This window comes from Budorcas taxicolor, chromosome 10 (genome assembly GCF_023091745.1).
Source record: "Budorcas taxicolor isolate Tak-1 chromosome 10, Takin1.1, whole genome shotgun sequence".
In the NCBI taxonomy this organism is placed as follows: domain Eukaryota; kingdom Metazoa; phylum Chordata; class Mammalia; order Artiodactyla; family Bovidae; genus Budorcas; species Budorcas taxicolor.
In genome coordinates, this window is record NC_068919.1 from 17,719,209 (window position 1) to 17,746,846 (window position 27,638).

The 27,638-nt window shown below is 37.6% G+C and overlaps 1 protein-coding gene across 1 annotated transcript in view; it reads right to left on the minus strand.

Moving 5' to 3' along the window:
- Window positions 1–4,155: 4,155 nt before the first annotated feature.
- Window positions 4,156–27,638, minus strand: part of UACA (uveal autoantigen with coiled-coil domains and ankyrin repeats) — an 88,337-nt gene continuing 64,854 nt past the window's right edge. The window contains exons 9-19 of the mRNA XM_052646479.1: window positions 26,815–26,852; window positions 23,929–23,997; window positions 22,780–22,887; window positions 22,238–22,270; window positions 21,631–21,729; window positions 17,135–17,177; window positions 16,219–16,265; window positions 11,503–14,241; window positions 9,775–9,927; window positions 7,313–7,378; window positions 4,156–4,843 (exon numbers count right to left, since the gene is read on the minus strand). Of these exons, the coding sequence (XP_052502439.1) occupies window positions 4,772–4,843; window positions 7,313–7,378; window positions 9,775–9,927; window positions 11,503–14,241; window positions 16,219–16,265; window positions 17,135–17,177; window positions 21,631–21,729; window positions 22,238–22,270; window positions 22,780–22,887; window positions 23,929–23,997; window positions 26,815–26,852 (3,467 nt within the window). The 3' untranslated portion in view covers window positions 4,156–4,771. The remainder of the gene's footprint in view (window positions 4,844–7,312; window positions 7,379–9,774; window positions 9,928–11,502; window positions 14,242–16,218; window positions 16,266–17,134; window positions 17,178–21,630; window positions 21,730–22,237; window positions 22,271–22,779; window positions 22,888–23,928; window positions 23,998–26,814; window positions 26,853–27,638) is intronic.

The following is a 27,638-nucleotide window of genomic DNA, read 5'->3' on the forward strand; positions in this document are numbered from 1 at the left end:
CTTGTTTCAAACAGTCAAGCCCAAGTCATAAGGAAGAATTTAATTTCCAACAGCAGTCTTAAATCCAGTTTAGTTGGGAACAACACTGAATGAAGTGGGAGCTGAAATATCTATTTAGCATTTTGTGCACGACATATCTTCTGGTGCTGTTTGCTTTTTTTCTTTTTCTGAAAATTACTCACAGTAATTGTTTTTCCTCTCTGAAATTTATTCACAACATTCAGCAGCCAGGAGCAAGGTCCAGGTTCTTCTTCCCTTGCCATACGTGTGCAACCATAATTTGCACAATTATCACAGGCAATTCTCTTTCAATCCTTATTTTGGTGCCTTTACTTTGATACGTAGAACTTGTAGGATGAAAAGGATCACCACAAGGTTGTAGAATCCAGTGATGAGGAAGATAAAGACACTGCAACAAACAGTTTTCTTCCACCATGGGGAAGCAGATGTCAAAAGAAGTTTGTAATCACTACTGTCAATATTACCCACTTGGCATTAGTGTAAGCAGGCACTGATGTATCTAGTCATCATGGACACCAAAAATTAATTTGAAACTCTTCCCTTTTTTTCTTTGAAACAAGCAAACTGAAAATATGAACCATGTTCTCTGTAGGTAAGAAGCTCGTGTATGAGACCAATATTCAGGTCTTTGTTAGAAGAAAGGTGGTAACACTGGGGGAAAAAAAGTGCTCGTGTTCTAAGGCTGCAAGCTTTTTAAAGCACCAATGATCCAATGCATTTAGAATTACAGAAAAATTTAAACTGTATAATACTGGTTAGGGACAAGAGGAAAGGTTTAAATAAAAAACAAGCTATAAGAAGGATTAAGCTTAATTCCCAAGTGGTGCTAGTGGTAAAGAATCCACCTGCAAATTAAGGAGATGCAAGAGGCCCAGGTTCAATCCTTCAGTTGGGAAGATCCCCTGGAGTGGGAAATGGCAACCTACTCTAGTAATCTTGCCTTGAAAATCCCATGGACAGAGGAGGCTGGGGGGCTGCAATTCATGGGGTCACAAAGAGTCGGACAAGACTGAGCATGCACACACATATCTGAAATTTCAGAACAGCACAGGTGTCACTAGTGCTTGATGCTGTGAAAGTGCTGCATTCAATATGCCAGCAAATCTGGAAAACTCAGCAGTGGCCACAGGACTAGAAAAGGCCACAGGTTTCACTCCAATCCCAAAGAAAGGTAATGCCAAAGAATGTTCAAACTACCGCACAACTGCACTCATCTCACACGCTAGCCAAGTAATGCTCCAAATTCTCCAAGCCAGGCTTCAACGTGAATCATGAATTTCCAGATGTGCAAGCTGGATTTAGAAAAGGCAAAGAAACCAGAGATCAAATTGCCAACATCTGCCTGATCATCGAATAAGCAAGAGAGTTCCAGAAAAACATCTACTTTTGCTTTACTGACTAAGCCAAAGGCTTAGACTGTGTGGATCACAACAAACTGGAAAATTCTTCAAGAGATGGGAATACCAGACCACCTGACCTGCCTCTTAAGAAATCTGTATGCAGGTCAAGATGCAACAGTTAGAACTGCACATGGAACAACAGACTGGTTCCAAATAGGGAAAGGAGTACATCAAGCCGGTGTATTGTCATCCTGCTTATTTAACTTATATGCAGAGTACATCATGAGAAACGCTGGACTGGAAGAAGCACAAGCTGGAATCAAGATTGCCGGGAGAAATATCAATAACCTCAGACTGCAGATGGCACCACCCTTATGACAGAAAGCAAAGAACTAAAGAGCCTCTTGATGAAACTGAAAAAGAAGAGTGAAAAAGTTGGCTTAAGACAACATTCAGAAAACTAAAATTATGGCATCTGGTCCCATCACTTCATGGCAAACAGATGGGGAAACAATGGAAACAGTGACAGACTGTATTTTGGGGGGCTCCAAAATCACTGCAGACGGTGACTACAGCCATGAAATTAGAAGACACTTGCTCCTTGGAAGAAAAGCTATGACCAACTTAGCATATTAAAAAGCAGAGACATTACTTTACCAACAAAGGTCTGTATAGTCAAAGCTATGGTTTTTCCAGTAGTCATGTATGGATGTGAGAGCTGGACTATAAAGAAAGCTGAGCACCAAAGAGTTGATGCTTTTGAACTGTGGTGTTGGAGAAGACTCTTGAGAGTCCCTTGGACCGCAAGGAGGTCCAATCAGTCAATCCTAGAGGAAGTCAGTCCTGAATATTCATTGGAAAGACTGATGCCGAAGCTGAAACTCCAATACTCTGGCCATCTGATGTGACGAATTGACTCATTGGAAAAGACCAATGCTGGGATAGATTGAAGGCAGGAAGAGAAGGCCAATGCGATGGACATGAGTTTGAGTAGGCTCCAGGAGTTGGTGATGGACAGGGAAGCCTGGTGTGCTGCAGTCCATGGGGTCGCAGAGTCGGACATGACTGAGCAACTGAACTGAACTGAAACTGAGCTGGTGCTTACAGTCACAGCATTATGAACTTTTAAGATGTTCACTGCATTAATATTTTATTTTAAAGGTTCTTTATAATACTAACCCTCTGTTAAAAGGAATGAGCTTTTCTGATGAAGTAGGAGTGATTAAAACAACAACAACAACAACAAGCAACAAACAGTAATAAAGCTTTCAACGAAGGGCTGCACTCCAATAAGGATTCAGAGATTCTTTCAGAAAGCATTCGTATCTTAGACAACTGATCTTCGTCTTGGCCTAAGTTCAGACTTCACAGTCATTCTGAATACAGAAGAGCAAAGAGACCAGCATCACACATTGTATATGTTTCATTTGTTAAGGCTTGTACGAGCTCTGCATTCGACATCCAAGGTGAGTGAATGAGAAAATGAGATTAATTCAAGGAGGTTACTTGGTATTGCATTCTACATAGCTAAATGTAGGTGTCATTTAGGTGAAAATAGGTGTCATTCGATGAACATGGGTTTGGGTGAACTCCGGGAGTTGGTGATGGACAGAGGGGCCTGGCATGCTGCAGTTCATGGGGTCACAAAGAGTCAGACATGAGTGAGAATGAACTGAACTGAACTGTACTTTGCACACCATCAATCTCTACCCAAAATTCTCCAAAAATAGCAAATGGGCTGGATCACCTTGTAAACCTCTTACAAGGATGTTCAGAACAATATTCCACAGAAAATGTTTTTTTTTTTTGATGGCTGAAGACAAAATAAAACATATATAAAACCATACAGGGGTTCCCTTACCATCCCTAATAAGGAAAGTATAACACTGAAAACTATTCACTTAAGAACTTCTCTATTCTAGAGCTTCAACAGGTGACTTAAAACTCATGAAATAGAATTCATGCTGAAGGACAACATTAAATATAAAATTTAAAGAATCTAAATATTGCTTATGTAAACTGTGTATACTTAACTAAATAATTAAAAATAAATCCATTTCTGACTTTTCGCTGTTTCTATACTGAAGAACTGTAATAATTTATCCTTTGGTGGGATAAGTTATTCTGATGGTCCTTTGTCCTTGTAATTCACGAAAATGGGATCAAAACCTGGTTCAGGATGCTCAAAGATTATTGCTAAGGCACATTTTGCAATTAAAAAAAAACTTGGTTGAAATGATTCATTTGTGTAGTTTATTTGCTAATAGTCAAATTAGTAATTTTCAATCTGAATAGTAAATAAAATATTAATAAAATAACAAAGCATATAAACTTTCCTTAAGGAGACAGAAATAATAAAAATGGTTGGTTATAATATTTTATAATATTTACTATAAACATGTCCAATTGCATTATTTTCTTGCTATCTATATTCTTACAGTTTACTATGTTACTGCACTTTGTCTAAATCCTTAAAGATCTGTCCTCTAAAATCCATTCTTGAATGCTAATTTTGCAAGAAAACTGCCTTTTACATTATTAATCTCATTAGTGCAATTTTCCTATAAATAAGTACAAAACATTTGGAGGATGCATACATAATGAGCACTTGGTTACTATAGTAGCAAATGTCAGAGTAATTACTAAAAAAAAATGTCTAAAACTTTTGACACTTTGAAAAATCTAGTAGACCATTAATCATAGTTTTCTACATACTCTGGCAAGAAAAGTCACAAGTGAAAATTAAGATACCATTATGGAGATTATAAGGCAATTTTATTATGAATTCCTGATATATTCCACCCTTGCCTGTTCTTAACCTAAATGTAATTTAGCACTGCAAACCATCTGTGAAATGAAATTTACTTTAAAAGGCATAAATGTTACTAGTGTAAAAAGAAAAAAAATGTGTACCTCCAAAAGAAATCAAAGGCATTCATTAAGTTACTTGAATAAAAATGGAACTTGGCCAAGTTACCATGTGTTCCTTGAAACTTCATGAGGTCTCATGGCTTGACTGAAGACCTGAAAGATCTTTTGATCCACTTAAAAGTGTCTCCCAACCCAATTAATTTCTCTGGAAGAAACCTTTAAATAATTATTTCCGCCTAATCCCTCTTCAAATGGACCCACTCAGTTGGCTCAGGTTTTACTGGGTACTCAATCAATTCAAACAATCCAAGCCAAAGTGTTAATGTTGTTTGTCTAATTGTAAAAGTAACATACACAGAATATAAGATTTGAACTCACATTAAAGAACTCAGTAACATATCTGTCTCAATTAAAAACCTACTGATGGATCAAGACACACTTTATTTTAATTGTACGAGCACAGCGAGGCCCAGAAAGGCCATGGCACAGAGAATGCTCAGCACCAGCAGGGAGAGCCGCTGTGGGCCGGCGGGTGCCGACTAGCACACGAGCCCCTGGCGCATCTGTATGATCTGCAGTAAGGCGGCCTGCACGTCCTCATCCATGTGACCCTGGGGAGAAAGAGGGGAGGGAGAAGCGTTCACGTCATCTTCATTCACACACAAATTCGTAAGACACGGGGCTTTATAACAGGACCTTCCTGGTGGTGATTCACCAAATGCTAAATCCTCACCATCGTGGTGACATTCTAAACAATTTATTGGAAGACAGAGTAGAGCTCTATCATAGAAAGAAGGACAATCAATGTAAAAGTAGTGCACACCAGTGACTCTAAATGTCTAGAATCAGAGAACAGATGGACAAACTTCTTTCTCTCTTTTTACTAATGGCTCAGATGATAGAGGCAGCGTAAGTTACAGATGAGCAAAGTAAACTACTACAAGGAAACATTCCTTTTGCTTCTGCCAAGTTTTTTTTTTTATCAGAAAAGTAATTAATGAAGGTTCTTATATTTATATTTTGTACATAAGTAGGATCATATCTATTATTTTGCAATTTGCCTTTCCACCTAGTGTCACAGAAATCTTTCCCAAGTTATTGCTTATTTTTATTCATTTATTTATTGGACACATCACATGGCTTGTAGGAGCCTAGTTCCCCAACCAAGGATGAAACCTGGGTCCATGGCAGTGAAAGCCAGAGTCTTCACCACTAGAATTCCCTGCCTTAATTATTTTAAATTATTGTATAATATTCTACTGTGTGTATGATAATTTCTTTATTCACTCTCTCAAAAATAGACATTTATGTCTTTCACGGCAGGTTCCTAGAGATGAAACTGCTGGGTCAAAAAAGCAGGCTCAATTTTTAAATTCTGCTAAGTACTACAAAATTTCCCTCTACAGAGATAATGACAAGCTACACTCTACCAACAGGGTATAAGTGTCCATTTTCCACAGTGCCCTGGCCAGTGCTACAGATTACCCTTCTGTTTAATGTTTGCCAATCCCAGCAGTGAAAAATGGTAACTCCTTGTTTATTTCCCCTTTTACTAGTTATGTTGAGGTCTTTTAACATGAATGCTATCTGCTTATATTCAGAAAGAGACACTTTAAAGTTAAAATGATGGCAAGAGGTTGATTAAATGCAAGTCAACTGGTGGGCTTACAACAGCCACCCCTTCCCTTTTCCTTTGCTTGAGCACTTGAATGGATTCCAGCATAACACTTCCTATAATAGAAAAAGTTTAGCTTCCAAAATCTGTTTCTTTAACAGCAGGATGTTTAAATTCCAAACATTAGCCATAGTTGACTAAACTGAATTTCTTAGTTAACTTTATGATGCCAGAAGGCAAGACTATTTCATACGCCAATTGCTTTTGTTATGTTTCATTAGGAGTCAGTAGAAAATAATTTCGTATTTCTGAAGCACACATGATAAAAAGTTGATAGGCTTGTTAGGCTTGCTGTCTTTCAGTATGCTGCTCCCCGCCTTGGCCAGAATCAGAGCCAGGCAAGTTCAGCCTCACTAACACAGAGCTTCTATACTTTCTACTATTTTCCCTCCAAAGAACTCCCCACCCTGCTGTCCGTCAACAGTCTTCTCTAATAATTATAGTAATAACAACTTTCAAACCCCAGCTCATCTTCTATCTACTCAAAAGAAAGCAGCCAAAGAGACTTTTCCATATTATTCGTCCTTTTCCATTGGTTTCCCCTTTATCTCCTACAGAAAAGGCAGGCCTTTTCATTTTAAGAAATTGATACTGTAAAAATCTCTTCCTTTTTATTTTACCTAGTTCTTTTTCTAAAAATGACCTTCTTTTTTTTTTTTTTCCCCCAGTGTGGACACTTCAAATCCTAAACAATCTCTATTACATCTCACCTGCTATTGCTATTCTAACATGGTCTCAACTGTCTTCCCAAAAAATCTACCCGAAGAATTTTGGAGATGCTGACTGTGTTTCTACAGAGTATTAAGTATAAAACACTTCATATGTTAAACATATTTCTTAGTGTGATTTTTAAAATAGTTTTTTCATTACACCCCTCAAGAAGGCAATCTGTGGTCTTATGCGTCACTGAGATTAAGGCTCAATAAATAAATACTACTGATATTCTAACAGAACCTCTGTTTTCTTATATTATTGCAATTCTGTGCACACTTGTCACTTTTTTGGTATTCTCTGCATTTCAAAGAAACACTTCTGAGCTACCAAGAAACAGTGAAGTTCTTTCTACTCTCCTCTTTCAGCAACAGCCATGTGTGGATGTCAAGGCATTACCTCCAGCTAGCAGTACTAGTAACGTGTGCTGCCATCACATGTTGCCAAACTGTCTACAACATGAGTGACAAGCAGATGGAGACAACACTAAATTTACGATGCTGTGTTGCCACACAGCTTTGTAAATTTCTCTGGAAGACATGCAACCCATGATTAAAAGAAACAATTATTTTAAAATAAGCATATGGGGGTACAACTACTTTAAACATCAATGACTTTCACATAAATTTACTGGAAAATAAAGAACTATTTTCTCTAAAATGATACCCTATCCAAAGGAGTAGTTCCACTTTACCTGTGCAGCACTAAGAAGGTGTGTCCGATAAATTGCAATTACTTCCTGGTGCTGTCTGTCGGCATCCTACAAGTGCGGAAAGATGGGGAGGTCAGACTATCAGCATTCATGTTTTCAAACACATGGAGGCTTGTAACAACGCTGTCCTCAGGCTTGATGCTTCTAAGCAGTAGTATTATTAAAGTGCTCCCGCTATATTCCGATAACAAACCACCTTGGACCCACCAGATGCAAAATTCCATAGCAAAATAATAGTATAAACTTTTCTAAAGAAAGTGTGGGAACATTCACAGTGAAAGCAATGCCACTCATCCTAGGCAATATGAAATTATTGCCTTAGATCACATCTAACGCCATGAAATTATCCAGACACTTACTAACGTATGCTTTAGATTGTTGCAAAAACTTCCCATCTCATCACCTGTCTCTAGACTTTATTCCCTTTCATGCTACTGAGACTCAGGTAACTCTGTCATATAACTTTTCACTCAAAAATCTTGGGTGACACCTCATTAGCTAATACCTAACATCTCATATCTGTAAGAGGGAACTGGAAAGCATCAGCTTGATTCTCAACAGCCTCCACCACTGGGCCTCAGACGCAGCTCCCAGGACTAGCCAGCCTAGAGCCCTTTTGCTACCCTGAGGCACGCATGCCACTTGATTCCATGTCCAGGCCTTGCTTCACAATGTTTCCCTTGCCTGAGGGAGGCTCTGCTTTCCTTTCGCCTACCAAAACACCATCCACATACAAGTTCAGCCCAGGTACTCCCTCCCTCTTTCAAACTAGCTCCACCATATCAGTAACCTTTCCCTCCTGGCAATTCACATCCCTTAGATCCCGGGACCGTAGACTCAATTCTATATTTGATATTTTTGTCTCATTATTCTATTTTTTATGGATATATATTTTGCCTAACTACCCAGAACCCTTGGGGACAGAGACTGTATACTCTCTTTATCCCTGACAGTGCTTAGCACAGTGTCATGAACATAATAAACAATAAACAAATATTTCTGAATACTGAAAAATCTACCACATCCTTTTGGTAAAATCCAAATCAGCAATATGTCATCATTAATCTGTAGGCCAAGAGTGTTATAAAATGAACACTTTAAAAAATAACTTTCTTCTATTCAAAAACAACTCACAACAAATTCCTACAGATTAGAAAAATAGTACCCAACAATTTACATTTGATTGGGCTACATTTTACTTAGCCTCACAGCTCATTCAACTAAAAAAAGGAAACAAGCAAGCAATCAGTTCATATTATCCTGTTCTAAGGATGAGGAAGCCAAGGATTAAGGGGAATGTATCATGTCACTCTCTTTTAAGTGGCAGGGCTTAGAACTGAGCTCCCAACTTCACCTTCTTAATCCAGATGTTTTCTTTTAATATATAAAAGAGATACATATCCACACAGGTATTTATGAATGTATATGTATATATACACATACACACATACAAACAGATATTTTCTTTTAATATATAAGGATATAATGTATATAAACCATAAGAATGCCTACCTTTATTCATAAGGATAAAAGATTATTTTAAAAAGTGTGCTCTGTCGTGTCTAACTTTTGTGATTCCATGAACTGTAGCCCGCCAGGCACCTCTGTCCCTGGAATTTTCCAGGCAAGAACACTACCATAGGTTGCCATTTCCTACTCCACGGGATATCCCTGACCCAGAGATCAAACCCAGGTCTCCTGTATCTCCTGCATCGGCAGGCAGGTTCTTCACCATTGTGCCACCTGGGAAGCTTCCCTTAGTTTGAAAGTGAAAGTTGCTCAGTCATGTCTGACTCCTTGTGACCCCATGGACTATACCATCCATGGAATTCTCCAGGCCAGAATACTGGAGTGTGTAGCGGAAATCTTCCCAACCCAAGGGTCAAACCCAAGTCTCGCACATTGCAGGCAGATTCTTTACCAGCTGAGCCACAGGAAAGCCCAAGAATACTGGAGTGGGCAGCCTATCTCTTCTCCAGCGGATCTTCCTGACCCAAGAATCGAACAGGGGTCTCCTGCATTGCAGGCAGATTCTTTACCAATTGGGCTATCAAGGAAGAAGTGGACCAATATTTTAGAGTCTGCAACAGTTGGAAAGCTATCAGATTTGGAGTAAGTCCCAGGATTAAATCCTAGTTGTATGACCTCAGGCATATTTTCGTCCTTAAGAATTAAATGGGGGGCTAAACAAAACTTTGTAGGACTGTGAAGAAGATCAAGTTTAAAGATCAAGGACACAAAATGCTTAGTATAGTGCCTGGTACGTAACAAGCACACCAAAATGATATCGTATCACTAGTATAAATAACTTCCTAGCAAAAATGATTACATTCTTGGATCTGAACAGAGCACAAATTAATCTGATTTCTAAATAAGATTTTACAAACAAGCAAAGGTGACCCTGCACATATCAGCATGAAGCCCTGCAGGTCCCAGGTACTCACCGCCAGCTGCTGCTGCAGGGACCGGACCTGCTGCTGCAGGCTGTCAATCAGCTGACTCTGCCTCTTGCTGGGACTCCCACTCCCATAGCTGAGCTGGGAAAGGCCATTGAGGGCCTGTTTTAATCTTTCCACATCATTGAGCAGTTCAGTTATCTTATGAAAAAAGAAAAAAGGTTGTGGGAGAAACACGTATTAGTCATCTATTCACTTGTAAGGAACATCTTTACACAGGGCTCATTCTCTGAGACACAAAATTTACCTTTATATAGCAGAAAATTGAGGAATGAATACTGTCAAGATTATTTCAACAGTATGTGCAGTATATGATTTCCTCCCAGTACACGGAAAATCTTTCATAGTTAAGAAAATCAAGTAAAATCCTAACATATGTTTGGTATGTGGGTGTGCGTGCTAAGTCACTTCGGTCATGTCCGACCCTATGAACAGTAGCCCGCCAGCCTCCTCTGTCCATGGGATTCTCCAGGCAAGAATACTGGAGTTGGTTGCCAAGCCCTCCTCCAGGGGATCTTCCCGATCCAGGGATCGAACCTGTGTCTCTCAGGTCTCTTGTATTGGCAGGCAAGTTCTTTACCACTAGTGCCACCTGGGAAGCTCCTTGGTATGTAGAATGTGCTTAATAAGTTACAACAATTATAAGTGGAAATTAATTACTTGTTATCATAATTTCATATTATATTCATAACTGATTTCCTAAAGTTCTAGGTCATATGAGCAGACAAGTCAGAAGGTCAGGACATGTACCACTCGACCGGGCTGAAGCTGGGGCTGTGTCACTGTATTCCCAGCACTAAACATAGCACCTGGCAGGTAGAAGGCATTTAATAATTATTTGAATGGGTAAAATAAAACTGCATTCAGTCTCCCTGATTTCTCATCTTCCTAGTACATACTTTATTCAACTACCAGTTTTGAAAATGTTATTGAGCACCTGTTCTGTAAATTGTACAATGAGGATGAACAATAAGAAGGAAAGATAAGTTATGAATCTGCTCTTAAAAACTGGCTGGGAAGACCACCCATATCATTCTGACATGGTAATATATATGCCGTAAATGGATGTCAAAACCAAAACACAACATACATTTTGGAAGAGGAACAGGCTAGATCGGCCAATGAAGGCTTTAGGAAGGAGTTAAGTGATGATGTGGGCATGAAGGAATGTAGAGAATCTGAGAAGGTAGAAAGGAGGGACAAAGACATTCTGTCTAAAGGAAGATAAGATGTACAGTGAGTGGGAGGGCTCAATTTACTGGTATGAGTGAGTTTCATGATTCTGGGAGGCTTCAAATTCTGGGAGGCTCTACAGCGTCTTCAGCTTCTTGCAGCCCAGAAACGTAGTTTAATTTTTTTTTTTCCTTTCCCATTCTTTAGGTGCCCTAAAACCCCCTGGGTTTTGATTATTCATTTTTGAGGCAAGTGAATCTTGAGTCTCCCTATCTTTCCACAGTTCTTGGCTGAACCAGATGAGAAAACAAAAGGAAAACTGCTTTTGATTTCTGTTTGTGTAAATTCACCTTTTTCTCAACTCAGTTTTGTTTTTGGCATATTCATAGTCACACTAAAAAGGTGGCATTTAATGGTCACTTTGTCAATGCTTTGATAAACCTGTCTTGTGGAGTGCTACACTAAAGAGTCCTATTGTACCCTGGCAGTTCTGCCCTGGGGTTGCCAACACCAGGCCATGCTTCCCTAAAGCATTATTATTACCTTATTGTCTTTTGCTTCTATCTGTTGGGCGGATTCCTGTATTCTTCTCTGTAGCTCCGTGATGGTTGTTAAGGACCTGTCACATCGTTCCTGCTGGTCTTTGATTTCTTGCTCAATGCTGAAATGGAGCAATTCCTTCTCATCTTTAGCCGACAGGTCCTTCTTTTTGGCATGCAAAACCTCCTCACATACTTCCTCATACTTCCTATTCAGATTGGCCAGTTTTTCGTTTAAGTTGGAAATCTGTGTCTCCAAATCGCTTTTCGTTGCTTTATATTTCGACAAATCAACCACCTCCCTAGTCTCTAATTTTTTTAACGCTTGTTTGGTATTCTGAATCTCAGACTGGAGTTTGGAGACCTCTTCGGTTTTGTTTTGGCTTTCTTCTTCCTTTTCTCTCAAGCTAGCTTTTATGATTCCAACTTCTTTCTCAAATGCTTCCTTAACCTGCAAATGCTCAGCCAGGGGCACAGAGGAGTTCTTCTGATTCTCCAGCATCTGCCGCAACTGGGTCACTGTCTGCTGCTCTTTCTCATAACATCTCTGCTTAGTCTTCAGCTCTTCTTTGAGTGTCTCGATTGTACCACTAAGAGATTTTTTCAGGGACTCAACCTGCTCCAGCGGAACATGCTGCTTCTGCAAAAGAGTTTGTGCTGCAAGGATCTCAGAAGTCTGCTTGGCATTTTCCTCCACGAGCTTCTCTTTCTCCTTCTTTGCCTCTGTGTATTTCTGCAACAGGTCTTTTAACTGTCTGTTCAGCTCTTCTGTTTTTCTGCTTAATGCTCTTTCTGTTTCATGAGAATTCTCAACGAGAACATTCTTATCCTTTAGATCCTTCTGAAGAGTGAGGACCTCCTTCTTCAACTTGTCATTCTCTTGCTTGTACTTCTTGGCCTCTTCTTCACTGGTATGATACTTCTGTGTCTGCTGGGATAACTGTTCTTTTAGTTCTTTCTCGGTGGCTTTAAATTTTCTCTCACACTCTTCTAGGCTGACGATCGGGGCATATTTTAGCTTGATGCATTCCTGTATCGTGTCGAGCTCTCTTTTCTGGGCTGCGATCTCGGCATGCAGGGTTACAATCTCCTCCTGGCTTTCTTTGTAGTTAGCCAGTATTTCAGCGCTGTTGTCCTGGACCTTCTTCATGTTCTTCCTTAGGCCGCTCACCTTTTCTTCATGCTCTCTTAGGCTGATGTACTCAGCTTTCACTTGGTTCTGAGTGTTCTCCAGATTTCTTTTTAATATTTCATTCTCATCTTTTATTTTCACAAATTCTTGATTTATATCTTCACACTTCTTCTTCACATCTACTAATTCTCTATTGGTTTTATCCAGTGTGCTACTTAGGGCAGTTTTAATCTCTTCATGGGTTTTCACTGGCACATACTGATGACTCATGGTCTTTTTCAAATCACTGTTTTCAGACATGAGTGAATGTATTTTCTCTTGGTCTTCACCACATTTTTTATCAAGTTCAGACAGCTGCTTCTTAAGTTCAGTGATACTGGATTTGAGAGCCATCATCTCTTTCTCGTGTCTCTCAGGAGGTATGAACACAGTTTCCAGGCGGCTGACATTCTTACTTAAACTGGCATTTTCCATAAGCAACTTCTCCATTTCCAACTTCTTTTCTGTATATTTGTGCGTCACATCTGAAAGCTTTTTATTCAAATCATCAACAATTACATCATGCGACTTTTTCATTTCTTCACTTGCTTTTAAAGGGACGTAATGATTTTTCATTTCAGCTGTTAAGTTCTGTACTTGTTGTGTAAGGAGCTTGTTATCCAGGCAGACCTTTTCGATTTCCTTTTGTAACGTCTGATTTTTCGATGTTAACTCAGTGATCCTCTTCCCAAGTTCTCCTGACTTCTGCTCTAATCTGCTCTTGAGCTGCTCATGTTCCTCTGGTTTGACGTACTGAGCCAGTTTGGCCTTCAGATTCTCAAGTTCTCTCTTTAATGGTCTAGTTTCATTAAGTGATCTCTCATATTCTCTTTCCACATCTATTAATTTCTTTGCCTTCTCGTTTACTTCATTTGATAACAAGCTCTTCATGTTTTCAAATGTCTCTGCTGGAATAGAAAGGGCCAGCTTGGCTGACAAGTCCTTTAGCTGGCCTTCCATCTCGGTGAGCTTCCTTCCTCTCTTCTCTCGCTCCAGTTCACACATGCTCAGCTCCTTCTGCAGTCGCTTCTTCTCTTCCATCAGCTTGCCCTCGTCTCTCTTAAACTCTTCAGCTAACCTTTCATTTTGCTTGATTTGGTTTCTCAACTTCCCCACTTCCGTGGACGCGCCTTCGTATTTCACCTTCATGTCTTGCAGCTGATCCCTCAGCTCCTCCGCCAGCCTGTGGCTCCCAGCAGCTGCGTCACTGGTCAGGTGCTCTTTCAAGGCAAGAAAATGTGTCTGCATTTGTTTCACTTTGCCTTCTGACTCATACATTCTCTTCTGCACGTCTTTCAGGGCATCTTCTAGTTGCTTTATCTGCTCATCTGAATCCTCTTTCACCCTTTCACATTCCAATGCTAAGGCTTTGCACTCCGCCACCTTGTGAGCCAGTTCATTTTGGAGTTTGAGTCTGTCTTGTTTTGCTGAATCACAGAAAGTTCTCATTGCTTCTAATTCTTTCTTTAAAATTTCATTTTCCGAATAGGAGGCTTGATTAGGTAAGGCTAGCTCCAGTGGTCTTAACATAGATCGGCTTTGCATATGGACTGGCATGCCTGTGGAAGTACACTGCAAAAATAATAGTAACACAATAAAATACCAATCCCAAAAGCCTAAAGAAGACACTTATTTACCAAACTTTAAAGTTGCCACATCATCACTAGCCAAAGGGTTTCCAGGCTAATATATTAGAAAAATATAGTAGTACTGATTTTTGAGGTAAGAAAAACAGTTCTAGGTATGATTTCCTTGATGCAGTGACATTTTGAAAGCCTGTTCACTTTACATGTATTTCTGGCAGACCAAAGAAGGAAACAGTTGTGGCCTCTGGGGACTTTTTTCTCTTTCTCTTTCCATAATATCTACCGATGAATGTCAACTGATCAAAATACATTTACTATTTCTATGTTTTACAGCACATGATGTACTTAGAACTTCAAATTCTGAAGAAAGTCATCAGAGCCTTTGAGTAAAAACAAGGGTTTTGCAATTTTAAATCTGCAAATAACTTTATAGAATAATATATTATTATCTAATAACATATATTGACTTCTGAGTTCCCTCAATGCTAATTCCAGTGTAATGTTTAAATTATAAAAATAATACCAAAATAAACCTAGCTGGAATAAGAATCAAGAGAATGATATTAATCAATTCACAAAATATAAACATGCTTTCTTCTTTCAAACAGGATAGATTAGCATTTAGCATATGCTCTTACTACAAAATTGAATCACCTTGTTTCTTCTATTAAATGCTGACAAAAAGAAGTATAATTTAAGTTCTCACTGAAATATTTCATAAGTACCAGAACACAGAACACATAACCATGAAATATTAAATTTAACTATTTATATTTTTCCCTATCCACCCTATTACAGTAAGGGCTCTTTTAAAGTACTGATAAAAGCCATGTGCTATGAGTATGTCCCACTATTTTAATAGGCAGGTTTTACTGTTGTTCACTTAAATTAACACTGCCTTCCCACTGATGAAGAAGAAACCCATGCTGTGCTTAGTGCTCAGGCGTGTCTGAGTCTTTGCAATTCTATGGACTATGGCCTGCCAGGCTCTTCTGTCTATGGGATTCTCCAGGCAAAAATACTAGAGTGGGTTGCCATTTCCTCCTCCAGGGGATTTTCCCAACCCAGGGATCAAATACTATGTCTGCGTTGGCAGGTGGATTCTTTACTACTGAGCCACCGGGGAAACCCAAAGAAGAAAATTAACAACATGGAATAATTTCTCAGCCTCAGTCTGCTTTCTACTTACCAATCATGTTTAGACTAAGACTACTATAATTTACCAACAAATTACTTACAGCTTCATGATTTCCATACTTATTTTACTATAATCAAATATTTATCTTATCTTCTTAAATATTATTCAGTTAATTGACATCCATTCTTTCAACTTTGAATCTTAGCAGTTTCCAACTTAGAGTGACCCTAGACATCATAAAGGTTAATTCACTCTGCCCACAGATAATGAAGGTATATATATATAAAACCTTTAAAAGCCCAAATATTTATCAGTTCTGCAATTCATACTAGGGTACTAGGAAGGCAAACCTTATATCCACTGGAAACTAAAAGTGAAGAGCAGTTAAGTAATAGAATCAGATAATACTCCCTCTTGGAAGCTTTATATTGAGGTAAATTTCCCAAATATAGAATACACATTTGAATTCAAGAAACAAGACCTCTCAAAGTCAAAACGAATGCCTTTTGAATTATTCATACCTGTCTCCCCTGTAAATGGGCAAATACGAAGAGTTGGCCAACTGCTGTTAAAGAATAGAGGCCTACTATCAAAGACAATGAAACTGCAATTCAAATCTTTTAAGTCACTGTCACCAAAAATACTCTAGAGGGCACTAAACACAGCGTATCTGCTTTTATTAAACTCAAGACTACAAGACCAATTTTTCTTTGATAATGAAAACTTAATTCAATGTATATATAGATGATAAATAAACAATGCTGCTTTCCTCTTTTTAAAAAGGCACAAATATTTTTATAAATATTTTTTAAAACAAAACATTACCTGTGAGTCTGTCATGTACATTTGACCTTGTTTAAGAAGCATATCCTCTTTCCCTAAATAAATCCAAATAAAGGATATCTTAAATATCCATACCAAAGAAGGCTAAGCATTAATTTGGTGTTATTATCTCCTTTATTATTCAAATAAAAAAGAAGCATGAGTTACAAAATAAAGTTTTCCTGTTCTAAAATGGCCGTATTTTTACTTATTTTTCTATATACATAAGGAAAGTTATGTATATTCTTTTGAGTAGATATGAAGTTGGCTTTTAGAATTATGTAAAACTGTTAGAGTAAATAAGTTAAATGATTATTATAAAATATGTATATTATAGTCAAAATAAAAATGGTATCATTTGCAATTTATAGGATAAATATTACAACTATACTTAGCTAAGGAATAATTTAATATTCAATAGGAAGCAAAAAATTAGATTTTATAGAGAAACTTTAAAATTGGAGAATAAACACAGTGAAGATTAATTATGTAAAGTCTTAAAATAATAAATAAGTATTTATGGAACATCTAAATAATTTTAAAATGCTTACCTGCATGAGGCTATATCCAAAGATTTTTCCAAATCAGAAAACTATGTTTACATCTCTTTCAATAAAGAGCAAGTCCCAAATATCACAGGTGAAATGTCTTAACAATCAATAGGCAAATTTGGTAATTTGTACAATACACAATTTAAAAATTTAGGTCCTAAGGAAAATCAGAGCCTCAGTGATTACCAGATTTTCTACTAAGAGACTACAGGAGTCATTTTAACCTCTTCCCTGTGCCATGCTGAGGTATAAGATACAAGCAGTTGATTAAGTTTTGCAGCAGGAGTATCATATATAGTCAGACAAAATAAAGAGGCATAAACATTCTTTTTTGCTTGAATTGGGTGAACTGTAATGATAATCTATACTTTTATACTTACTGAAATGACTTCCTGATCCTAAATGATCACTCTGAAATCAGAAGAATACATTAAAATATTTTAGATGAATACTGCTTCAATTTTGTTAAGTTCTGCACCTATTTTAGCTCTAAATGATCCAGTCATAAAACCACATTTTCAACATTCCTTGTTTCTCCTGGGTATTATTCTACTCAAATTCAGAAAAAGGCAAAGCACAATTAGCGAGATCAGTTGGGAATAAACTACTTCACTAAGCATTTTAAGAAAAGCAGATAAGTATTTCAAGAAAAAACTTTGACTGTTCAAAAGAAAAGCAAGCTCCAAATGAACTGAAACAACTTTGAACATTCCTCAAAAGGAAGGAAATGCCACATTCGCACCAAGAAATCAATTTACTATATGACGGTTGCGGAGCAGAAACCTTACCTCATCAACTATAAAACATTAGCCTAACCCTTTATTTCAGATTTATAAAACACCAATTACCTTTGAAGGTAACAGAGACAAAGAGCAGGAAATAAAACTGAGGCAAAGAGCTGCTTATAGGTAATAATAAATCCACCAATGCATCAGTTAGGAAAAAGAGAATAACAGAAATCTTAGATACTCTTAAAGTTACTTGAGGTTACTTAAAGTTACTCTTTAAAGAGTTAGTATACTTGGATTGCTCCCTATCCCAAGTAAACCAAGTACAAAGAACCTAACAGAAATTAAAATACTATACCGTCAAGAGTAAAGATATGCGATGTACATCATGTTTCTATATTTGTCTATATTCATATTAATGGCTGTGTGTTAAACTCTGATAAGCGACCATGATAAAAACGGCCCACACCTCAATAACTAAATTAATGTCCCACTAATACTTATTGTCCCAAGGGTATGGGAAAAGAATGTATACTTAGGTAAGCTCTCTGTTCTAAGTAAAATTTAATGCTGCTGCTGCTGCTGCTGCTGCTAAGTCACTTCAGTCGTGTCTGACTCTGTGCAACCCCATAGACGGCAGCCCACCAGGCTCCCCTGTCCCTGGGATTCTCCAGGCAAGAACACTGGAGTGGGTTGCCATTTCCTTCTCCAATGCATGAAAGGGAAAAGTGAAAGTGAAGTCGCTCAGTCGTGTCCGACTCTTAGCGACCCCATGGACTGCAGCCCACCAGGCTTCTCTGTCCATGGGATTTTCCAGGCAAGAGTACTGGAGTGGGGTGCCATGCTAGAGTCTGCAATAGGTAGTAAATGGGCTTATATGTGCATGGGTGAAGGGAGGCCATGGCACATAAGAAATTTGAAAAACTTAATTTGGACTTATTACTTTGTCTTAATGACTCAAATGACAACAAATGCACGAGTTACAACATAAAATTAGCCTTGTTCTAAAATATCCATGTTTCCCAAACTTGTTCTATAAAAATAAGGAAAATGCCTACATATTAAGTGCCACACAATTGCACTCATCTTACACGCTAGTAAAGTAATGCTCAAAATTCTCCAAGCCAGGCTTCAACAATACATGAACCATGAACTTCTAGATGTTCAAGCTGGTTTTAGAAAAGGCAGAGGAACCAGAGATCAAATTGCCAACATCTGCTGGATCATCAAAAAAGCAAGAGAGTTTCAGAAAAACATCTATTTCTGCTTTATTGACTATGCCAAAGCCTTTGACTGTGTAGACCACAACAAAGTGTGGAAAAATGTGAAAGAGATGGGAATACCAGACCACCTGACCTGCCTCTTGAGAAACCTATATGCAGGTCAGGAAGCAACAGTTAGAACTGGACATGGAACAACAGGCTGGTTCCAAATAGGAAAAGGAGTACGTCAGGCTATATACTGTCACCCTGCTTATTTAACTTATATGCAGAGTACATCATAAGAAATGCTGGGTTGGATGAAGCACAAGACTGTTTGGAGAAATATCAATAACCTCAGATATGCAAATGATACCACCCTTATGGCAGAAAGTGAAGAGAAGCTAAAGAGCCTCTTGATGAAAGTGAAAGAGGAGAGCAAAAAAGTCGATTTAAAGCTCAACATTCAGAAAACTAAGATCATGGCATCTGGTCCCATCACTTCATGGCAAATAGATGGGGAAACAATGGAAACGGTGTCAGACTTTATTTTTTTGGGCTCCAAAATCACTGCAGATGGTGACTGCAGCCATGAAATTTGCTCCTTGGAAGAAAAGCTATGATCAACCTAGACAGCATATTAAAAAGCAGAGACATTACTTTGTCAACAAAGGTCCATCTAGTCAAAGCTATGGTTTTTCCAGTAGTCATATATGGATAAGAGAGTTGGACTATAAAGAAAGCTGAGCGCCAAAGAATTGATGCTTTTGCACTATGGTGTTGGAGAAGATTCTTGAGAGTCCCTTGGACTGCAAGGAGATCCAAACAGTCCATCCTAAAGGAAATCAGTCCTGAGTGTTCATTGGAAGGACTGATGTTGAAGCTGAAACTCCAACCCTTTGGCCGCCTGATGCGAAGAGTTGACTCATTGCAAAAGACCCTGATGCTGAGAAAGATTGAAGGCTGGAGGAGAAGGGGATGACAGGGGATGAGATGATGGTTGGATGGCATCACCGACTCAATGGACATGAGTTTGGGTAAACTCCGGGAGTTGGTGATGGACAGGGAGGCCTGGCATGCTACAATCCATAGGGTCACAAAGAGTGAGACATGACTGAGCAACTGAACTAAACTAAGTACTACACGTAATATAGCAATGCTTGTGGCAATTTATGAAGACCTTCAAGTGAGATGAGATGGCAGTGTCTATTCCATATTATAAATTATGATTCCTTAGTTTTTAATAACCGCTTGGTGGCTCAGATGGTAAAGCATCTGCCTACAATGCGGGAGACCCAGGTTCGATCCCTGGGTTGAAAAGATCCTCTGGAGAAGGCAATGGAAACCCACTCCAGTACTCTTGCCTGGAAAATCCTATGGACGGAGGAGTGTGGTAGGCTACAGTCCATGGGGTCGCAAAGAGTCGGACATGACTACGCGACTTCACTTTCACTTTCATAAACACTGGGTCACAAATGAAGTGGACCTTATAATTTTCTCTTGGATGGTTTATTTCTAGCATAAAAATTCATTTGATTGGGGAAAATGTCCCCATTAAACTGAATGCAAAAACTTATAAAATAGGATGTATAATATGATTCCATCTGATGAATTCATGTATATAACAAAAGTTATGTACAAAGAAGGGGCTTCCCAGGTGGCTCAGTGGTAGAGAATCCTCCAGTCAATGCTAGAGACACAGGACACATGGGTTTAACCCCTGGGTTGGAAAGATCCCCTGGAGGTGGAAATGGTACCTCACTCCAGTATTCTTGCCTGGAAAACCCCATGAACAGGGAAGCCTGGTGGGTCGCAGTCCATGGGAGTCAGAGTCGGACCCGACTTAGAGACTGAGCACACACACATACGCGCACAAAGGAAGGTTTGAAAGGCTGGTCGGGTGCTAAGAATGCCGTATCAGCACAGAGGAGCCTTGTCTCGGCATAGACGAGCTGTGTCTAGTTCTGCACTTCATAAAAAAGGAATTATGCAGTATGTGCTCTTTGCGTCTGATTTCTTTCATGCAACATTATATCTGTGAGTTTCATCCCTGTCTTTATATTCTTTTTCATAGCAGTACCCGTTCTTTTTTTTATTTACAAAGAAAAAATTGACTTTTGTTATGTATTTTGGAGTTATATCTCACAATAAAGATAAAAGACTCACATCAAATTAGCTACTCTCTTCAGTGACCCCAGTGCTGAACAACATTTATAAAAATATGTATTATGGCCTTGAAAAACACATCTATACAGCTGCAGGTCTAGAGAGTGGTAACCCTTGGTGAAGGGGGCATGATGAGGCTTCTGGATAAAGGTGATGTGCTATTTCCTGATCTGGGAGGTTTGATTTCTGACAAATTTGTGAAAATCCTTCAACTTATCCATTTTAACATGTACTTTTTAATGTATATTGTATTTTGATTAAAAGTTTTTAGAAAAACATAGTCTTGGAAAAACTAAGAGCTAACTGAGTCAACTAAAGATAAGTATATGATCTGAGTCTTATTAACACACTACCCTCACCAAACAAGTTTGTATATGCACAAGGCTCTTTCTGAGATAGTCCTGGATTACCACTGTTCATTTAAATGATGCTTTTTATTAACACCATCAGAACCATTGTCATGTTACAGCTAAAAGTATGATGTCTTGAAATGGTAAAAATGGACAAAGAGCAAGGTTGGGGAAGAGAAACTAGAACTGAACTAAATGTTGGTTTAGTCAATTTCAATTATTTCATTTAACCTTTATGACATCTCTGTGGGAAACGGAACAATCATCCCAATTTTGTCAAAGCAGCAAAAAGCTCAGAGACTTTAAATGAATCACCTGAGTGATAAAAGAGAGAGTGATAATTCAAATTCATGTCTGACTTCAAGCCCTTTACCACTTCCATTGTAAGTTGCACAAAATACTTTACTTAAGCTTTCTGTACCTCAAAATACTTAAATCTACTTTTCAGAGCCTCAATAGTTCTTAGGCTTTCTTCATGTTGCTTTTCTTTGGCTGCCAAAAGGGACTTCAGCTTTTCTTTCTGAAATGAAAAGGAATAAATACAGCACAGAATCATACTGTGCATAAAACGTACTACAGAAAATGTGCATTAGAATTACTTTGAGGACTATCGTTAATGAATTCTCTAACCTGGTAGATTTTTTAACTATTAGTCAAACTTCAGACTAATATACTAAAAATATACAAAACATATAAACAACATTATGAAAAATTCAAATTTCTGTGGTTTAAGTCATATTATTTTCAGACATTTTCTTCATAATGCTTAGAATTTTATATCTTTTCATGACAAGTCTCATGGAAAATGAGACATTCAGAGGAGTAACAACAATGCCTACAATAACCCATGCCACTATTCTCAAAACCTAAGTTTACAGTCACATATAGGTTTTGTTTTTCCCTTTGAACAATTAACCAAAAAAGAAATTCTGTCTCCATCTCAATTTAGGACTTAAAACTTCTACTGCAATATTCTCTTCAATTTACATAATATTTTATAGCTTTAAAGTAAAACTTAATCATCCTACCTCACTTTCCAGATCATCAGCCACCATTACTTCCTAAATTTAAAAAGAAGAAGAAATATATTTTCACTCTTAAAAGTTTAAGAAGCATGAGCTTGGCAAGTATCTTTTAAAAAGACGTGCATGTCGCTGAGTGTGGGGTCAAGGATGTGAGAAGAAAATGCCCGTGCCACCACTTCTGTGCTCTCCACTGTCCTTCATTCATCTCACTAACCTTGTTCACAAGCACTTTACACTCTTCTGACAACCCATCAATTCCTTAAAACTCTTACTTACTCCTCCTCACTTCTGTCCATTCCTTCCTCTCCAATCCCACAACTCCAGTGTTATCACTGTAGACCAACAGTGTTCTCTGTTCTTAGATTTGACATTAAGTTTCACATAAAGGTCTTAATACGATATAACCTTCCTCAAGGGCAATGACCTGATTTTACCTCCTTTAGCATCTGGCACCATGACTTGCCAGATCGTTACTGTTATTGACAATGATGATGACTCACAGTAAAACAGTTCTGGATGTTTTTGGTATCGTGCAAATTATTTACCTCATTCAGCTGTAGCTGTAAACCATTGACTTTATCCAATAATATTCTCTGTTCTTGCTGAATTTTTCTCAATCTCTCTTTCAGATCTTCATTTTCAATCTCCAGATCCTTCAACAGTAAAGATAACAGGTGCTAGACCAACTTTAAAGGAGCAACTCTTATGGAAGAAATTTCTAAAAGCAGCTCACTATCATAAATATATACATATACAAACAGCTTTAAGTATAAAGATACAATAATTTCAATGACATTTAAATAACAAAATCTATACATGAGAAATAATGTAGAAAATTACAGTCCTATGATAACTAATAAACACAACTATATATAAGATAGCAAATCATGATTCTAATAAATAAGAAATAAAAGCATCATCTAGAAATAGAAAATAGCAGAAGAATATGTCATTTTAACTTTTGCCAAACACCTCTCAAATTAATGAGTTTAAAAAAGTGAAGAATATTCTTACACTTTGTCAACCTAACCATCACTTCAGGGCTCTGATAAAACATTTAAGGCTATAGTTCACTTTCTTAATACTACTTAGTAAACTATAAAATCCTCCCAAATTGCTTTTGTTTCATTGTACAGAAATGGTTACTCAACTTGTATTTTAATGGTATTTGTCACAAAGTAAACCATTTAATTATGGCTCATCTTCCAATGCAACCCAAATAATAATTATTTTTTGAACACTTTAATGAACATAAAAGGTAAAATTACTGTGTGGATAACAAAAATTATTTTTAGTCAAAATTTTAAAATTTAAGAAAATGTTCAGATTTTGTTTTATTCACAGTGATAATCATTTTGTCATTATAATTAATTTTCTGAAATACAAAGGTATGATTTATGGCCCAAAACAGACATATTTAAATCAACAGAAAGTTATATAAAGTTATTTACTTCCTAATGTATATTAAAACAATACTTTCTGTAAGATAATACTGACAAAAACATTCATATCAAAAGTCAATTCTTTTAGAAGGAATTATGCAAAAAACAGAATCACAAAACATAACAAGCTTCTCTTCCTGCCCTTACTTATCCACACCACTTCCCATTTTTGCTTCCTTTCTTGTCCCAAACCTCACTACAAACAACACTGGAATTCTCTGCAAAGGAAGATACCAATGTTTTTCTTTTTACCTGAATATTTTGATGCTCCCTCTGATTTGACTTCGTATTTACTTCATCTAGCATCTGAGACAAATTTCGCTTTGGCAAAACATATGAAAACACAGGTTACCCAGTGTGAGAATAAAGAAAACTACATTTTCCTCAATAGGAAATATACCCAATTAGTGATTTTCAGCTTATCAAAGTTTTAATTTTCCTGTACAAAACACAAGGTGGCAGTGTTTCCACTTAAAACTCCAAATGGAAAAGATATTTAACAATATAGGTTTTAAAGGAATCAAATATAGTCTATTTTTAAATACTAAAAAATAACAGAATTTAAAAATCTCTATTATTAACTATTTTCACCAAAGTCACAAAATTTTAAAAAGAAGAATTTATACTAGAGGCAAAACTCAAGTTATACTAAAAAGCACCAGCTACTATTGCCAAAACAAGGGAATTGGTGTTTAAAAAGAAAAGGGAGAGTTATATTAACATTGAAAGAAAATATGGAAATTGTTTTTTTGAGTACTGATGGAATAAAATATCAGAGGGTGTGATAAGAAAGAGACAGACAATGCGCTGACGAAAGCTACATGGAAGACTTCTAAACGACCTGGCTGGTACACGATCTGTTTCTGTACACTTACTGCTTTGAAACTTTATTCCAGCTTAGAGATTTGCTTTAATAAAAACACAACACAATCATTAAACAAGAGAGAAAATAACCTTTTTTTTTGCCCAAATTGATCTGTAAATCTACACAATAATTTGAGAGCTAAAAAAAAAAACAAAAAAGTAAATGCGTTAATTCTCTAAGGTAATTATGGTTTGCATTATTTGTTGAGTTTTGTTTACTCAAGTGTTTAAACTATCATTCAAATCAACTTGGATTTGGAATTAGAGGGAAAAAAAGTTCCCATTAAGATGATACTTCATATCCACAATATGGCCCAAACTATATTTCTAGCTTCATTGCTTCTACCAAAGGTCTGTTCTCATGTGGAATCTGACCAGTCTCATCATACCATGTCCTGCCCTCACCTTCTTCTGGTCCCTGGTTCCTGTCCCTCTGTCCCTCTACTGCCCCTTGGACGTGTTAGACACATTCCCTCATCAGAGGTTTGGTACTTGCCATTCCCTCTGCCCTTGAGGCTTCACCCACAGAGCCCCTGGCTCCCTCTTCACTTCCTTCAGACCTCTGCTGGAATGTTACTTCCTGACCACACCATCTAAAATAGCTTCCTGCCCTCTGTCTCTGCCTCCCCTCATCCTGTTCTGCTGGTCTTCAAAGCATCTCCTAGGATACTAAATACCTATTTGTTTATTCTTCATCTCTCTCACTAGGCTGGGAGCTCCATGAGAGCAGGGACTTTGAACACTGATATCCCCAGCACTTAGAACAGTAATGGGCATAAAGTCAGTAACTGAATACATCTTATTCTTAAACTACAGGCTTCTTGATAACAAGGATTACATGTCCTTTAGTTTGGAAACAAATCTTGTTTATAACAGCTATTATAAAATGTATTTAATAAATAACTGAAATGTTTCATTGTTCTTAGTAGAATATTAATTCCATGAATTCATTTAGATAACATTCATTAAGATACCATTCCCATATTAATATTCAAGAATTCTTTCTTTTAAATACCTGTATATTTCAGAATCATTTTTCTCTAAATCTGGGTGAGATGACTGGTACAGTTATAAGAGTATACATTTTATTTCCCTCTACCCCAACTAAGGTTATCTAAGGAGACTGGAGCTCCAGATGGAAAAAAAAGTGACAGCAGACATGACCCATGCATGGACATATTACTTAATTCTGATGGACTGAAAGGGCAGCATGCTTTCATATAGCTTTCAGATTCAGGTGTGGGCTAGAGAAATGATGCAGAATGATGACAGGATGGCTGAGAAGGTACCTGATTACTTTCTCTTCAGGGTTTGGAAGTGTTCAGGTCCTTCTCACTAGAGAAAAGCTGAAAGCCTGGAAGGGAACAGCCAGCAGAAGAGGAGAGTTGCCTACACTAGCTTTGGGCAAGATGGTTAGAGTGCATAAAGCAACCCCACTCGTTTTAACTCAAAGAGATCAGGGGAAATAATTAGACATCTACTGAGACACAAAACCAGGGTTAAGTACTGATTTGATAATAAAGTTAGTGCAGGGGATGAATTACTTCATGTACTGTGTTGTTTTAAAAGTCAGTGTGAAAGTTGCTCAGTTGTGCCCAACTCTTTGCGACCCCATGGACTATACAGTCCATGGAATTCTCCAGGCCAGAATACTGGAGTGGGTAGCCTTTCCCTTCTCCAGGGGATCTTCCCATCCCAGGGGTCAAACCCAGGTTTCTCACATTGCTGGAGGATTCTTTATCAGCTGAGCCACAAATGGAGCCCCTTTTAAAGTCAAGTCCTCATTAAATACACACAGCAAAAAAGAAAATCAAAATGTTAACAGTGGCATTGAAATCACATATATAATCTTTTTTGAGTTGTTTTCTTCACTTCTTATTGCACTGGAAGAATTTTCCCACATCAGGATATATTTGGTTCTGTTACTAAATGAGAATAGAAAACTGTCTACCGTCTGCCAGACTAATATTCATCATCAAAGAATCTCAACAAGGTGCAACATTTTACACTTGAAAGGGCTAGATGTTCAAGACCAGCGATCAGGAGGTTGCTTATTGCCCACTGGATACATTCACTGTAATTAAGACCCACTGTCTCAAGCTGAGCGACAGTGTCTGTATAAAGCCTCAGGATCTCACAACCTAGGTTCTACATGGGCATGATTAACTGAGAAGAGAGAACAACATGAATTTAAACTCAAAACAGTTAAATATAACTATTAACCAGGCTTGCCAAGCACTTTACTTAAATTGTACAATATACATAATTTTTAACCTGTTGTAAAGATGGTCCTTTCTTCCAAAGTTCTCTCCCTGAAGATTTAAAGAGAGGGAAAGAGAGGAGAAAGAGGAACAGTGAGACAGAAGGTTAACTCAGGTAGATTTCCATTCCCTAATTATATAATTAAGTCAATATTAAAGAAATAAATTTCTAAGTTTCTTTATAGCTTACTACCTTACAGTTAAAACAACAGTGAAACATCATTTTTGCCTATCTAATTGGTAAAGTATTTTTTTCCTATGATAACATCCATGTAGATAATATTCTATGCTAGGGAGGGAAGGGAGGTGAAAAATGCAAAATTGAAAACACTCCTAAATGAGAAGGCAACTTGTTGATATATATCAAAAGCTTAAAGAAATGTGCATAACCTGAAACCACCTGACTCAATTTCTAGGAAGTGATTCTAAGGGTATAATAAAAACATGCTAAAACATTTACACATAATGACAGTCAATAAATGCTTATTTACATTAGTAAAAATTATAAACAACTTAAATAACACCTATAGAAAATTATTTAACCAAATTAAATGTAAACAGATTGAATTGTATACATCAATAAAAATCATACTGTAGAAAAAATACTTATGAGGGAAAAGTTTTCAAACTATATTACAAAAAGGTAATCTATAGCTGACTACAGGTGACTTCAATTTTATGCATAGTGAATAGACTGGAAGAATATTGCTCAAAATGTTAGTAGAGGCTCCTCAGTGGCAGAAAGTGAAGTCGCTCAGTCGTGTCTGACTCTTTGTGACCCCATGGACTGTAGCCTACCAGACTCCTCCATCCATGGGATTTTCCAGGCAAGAATAC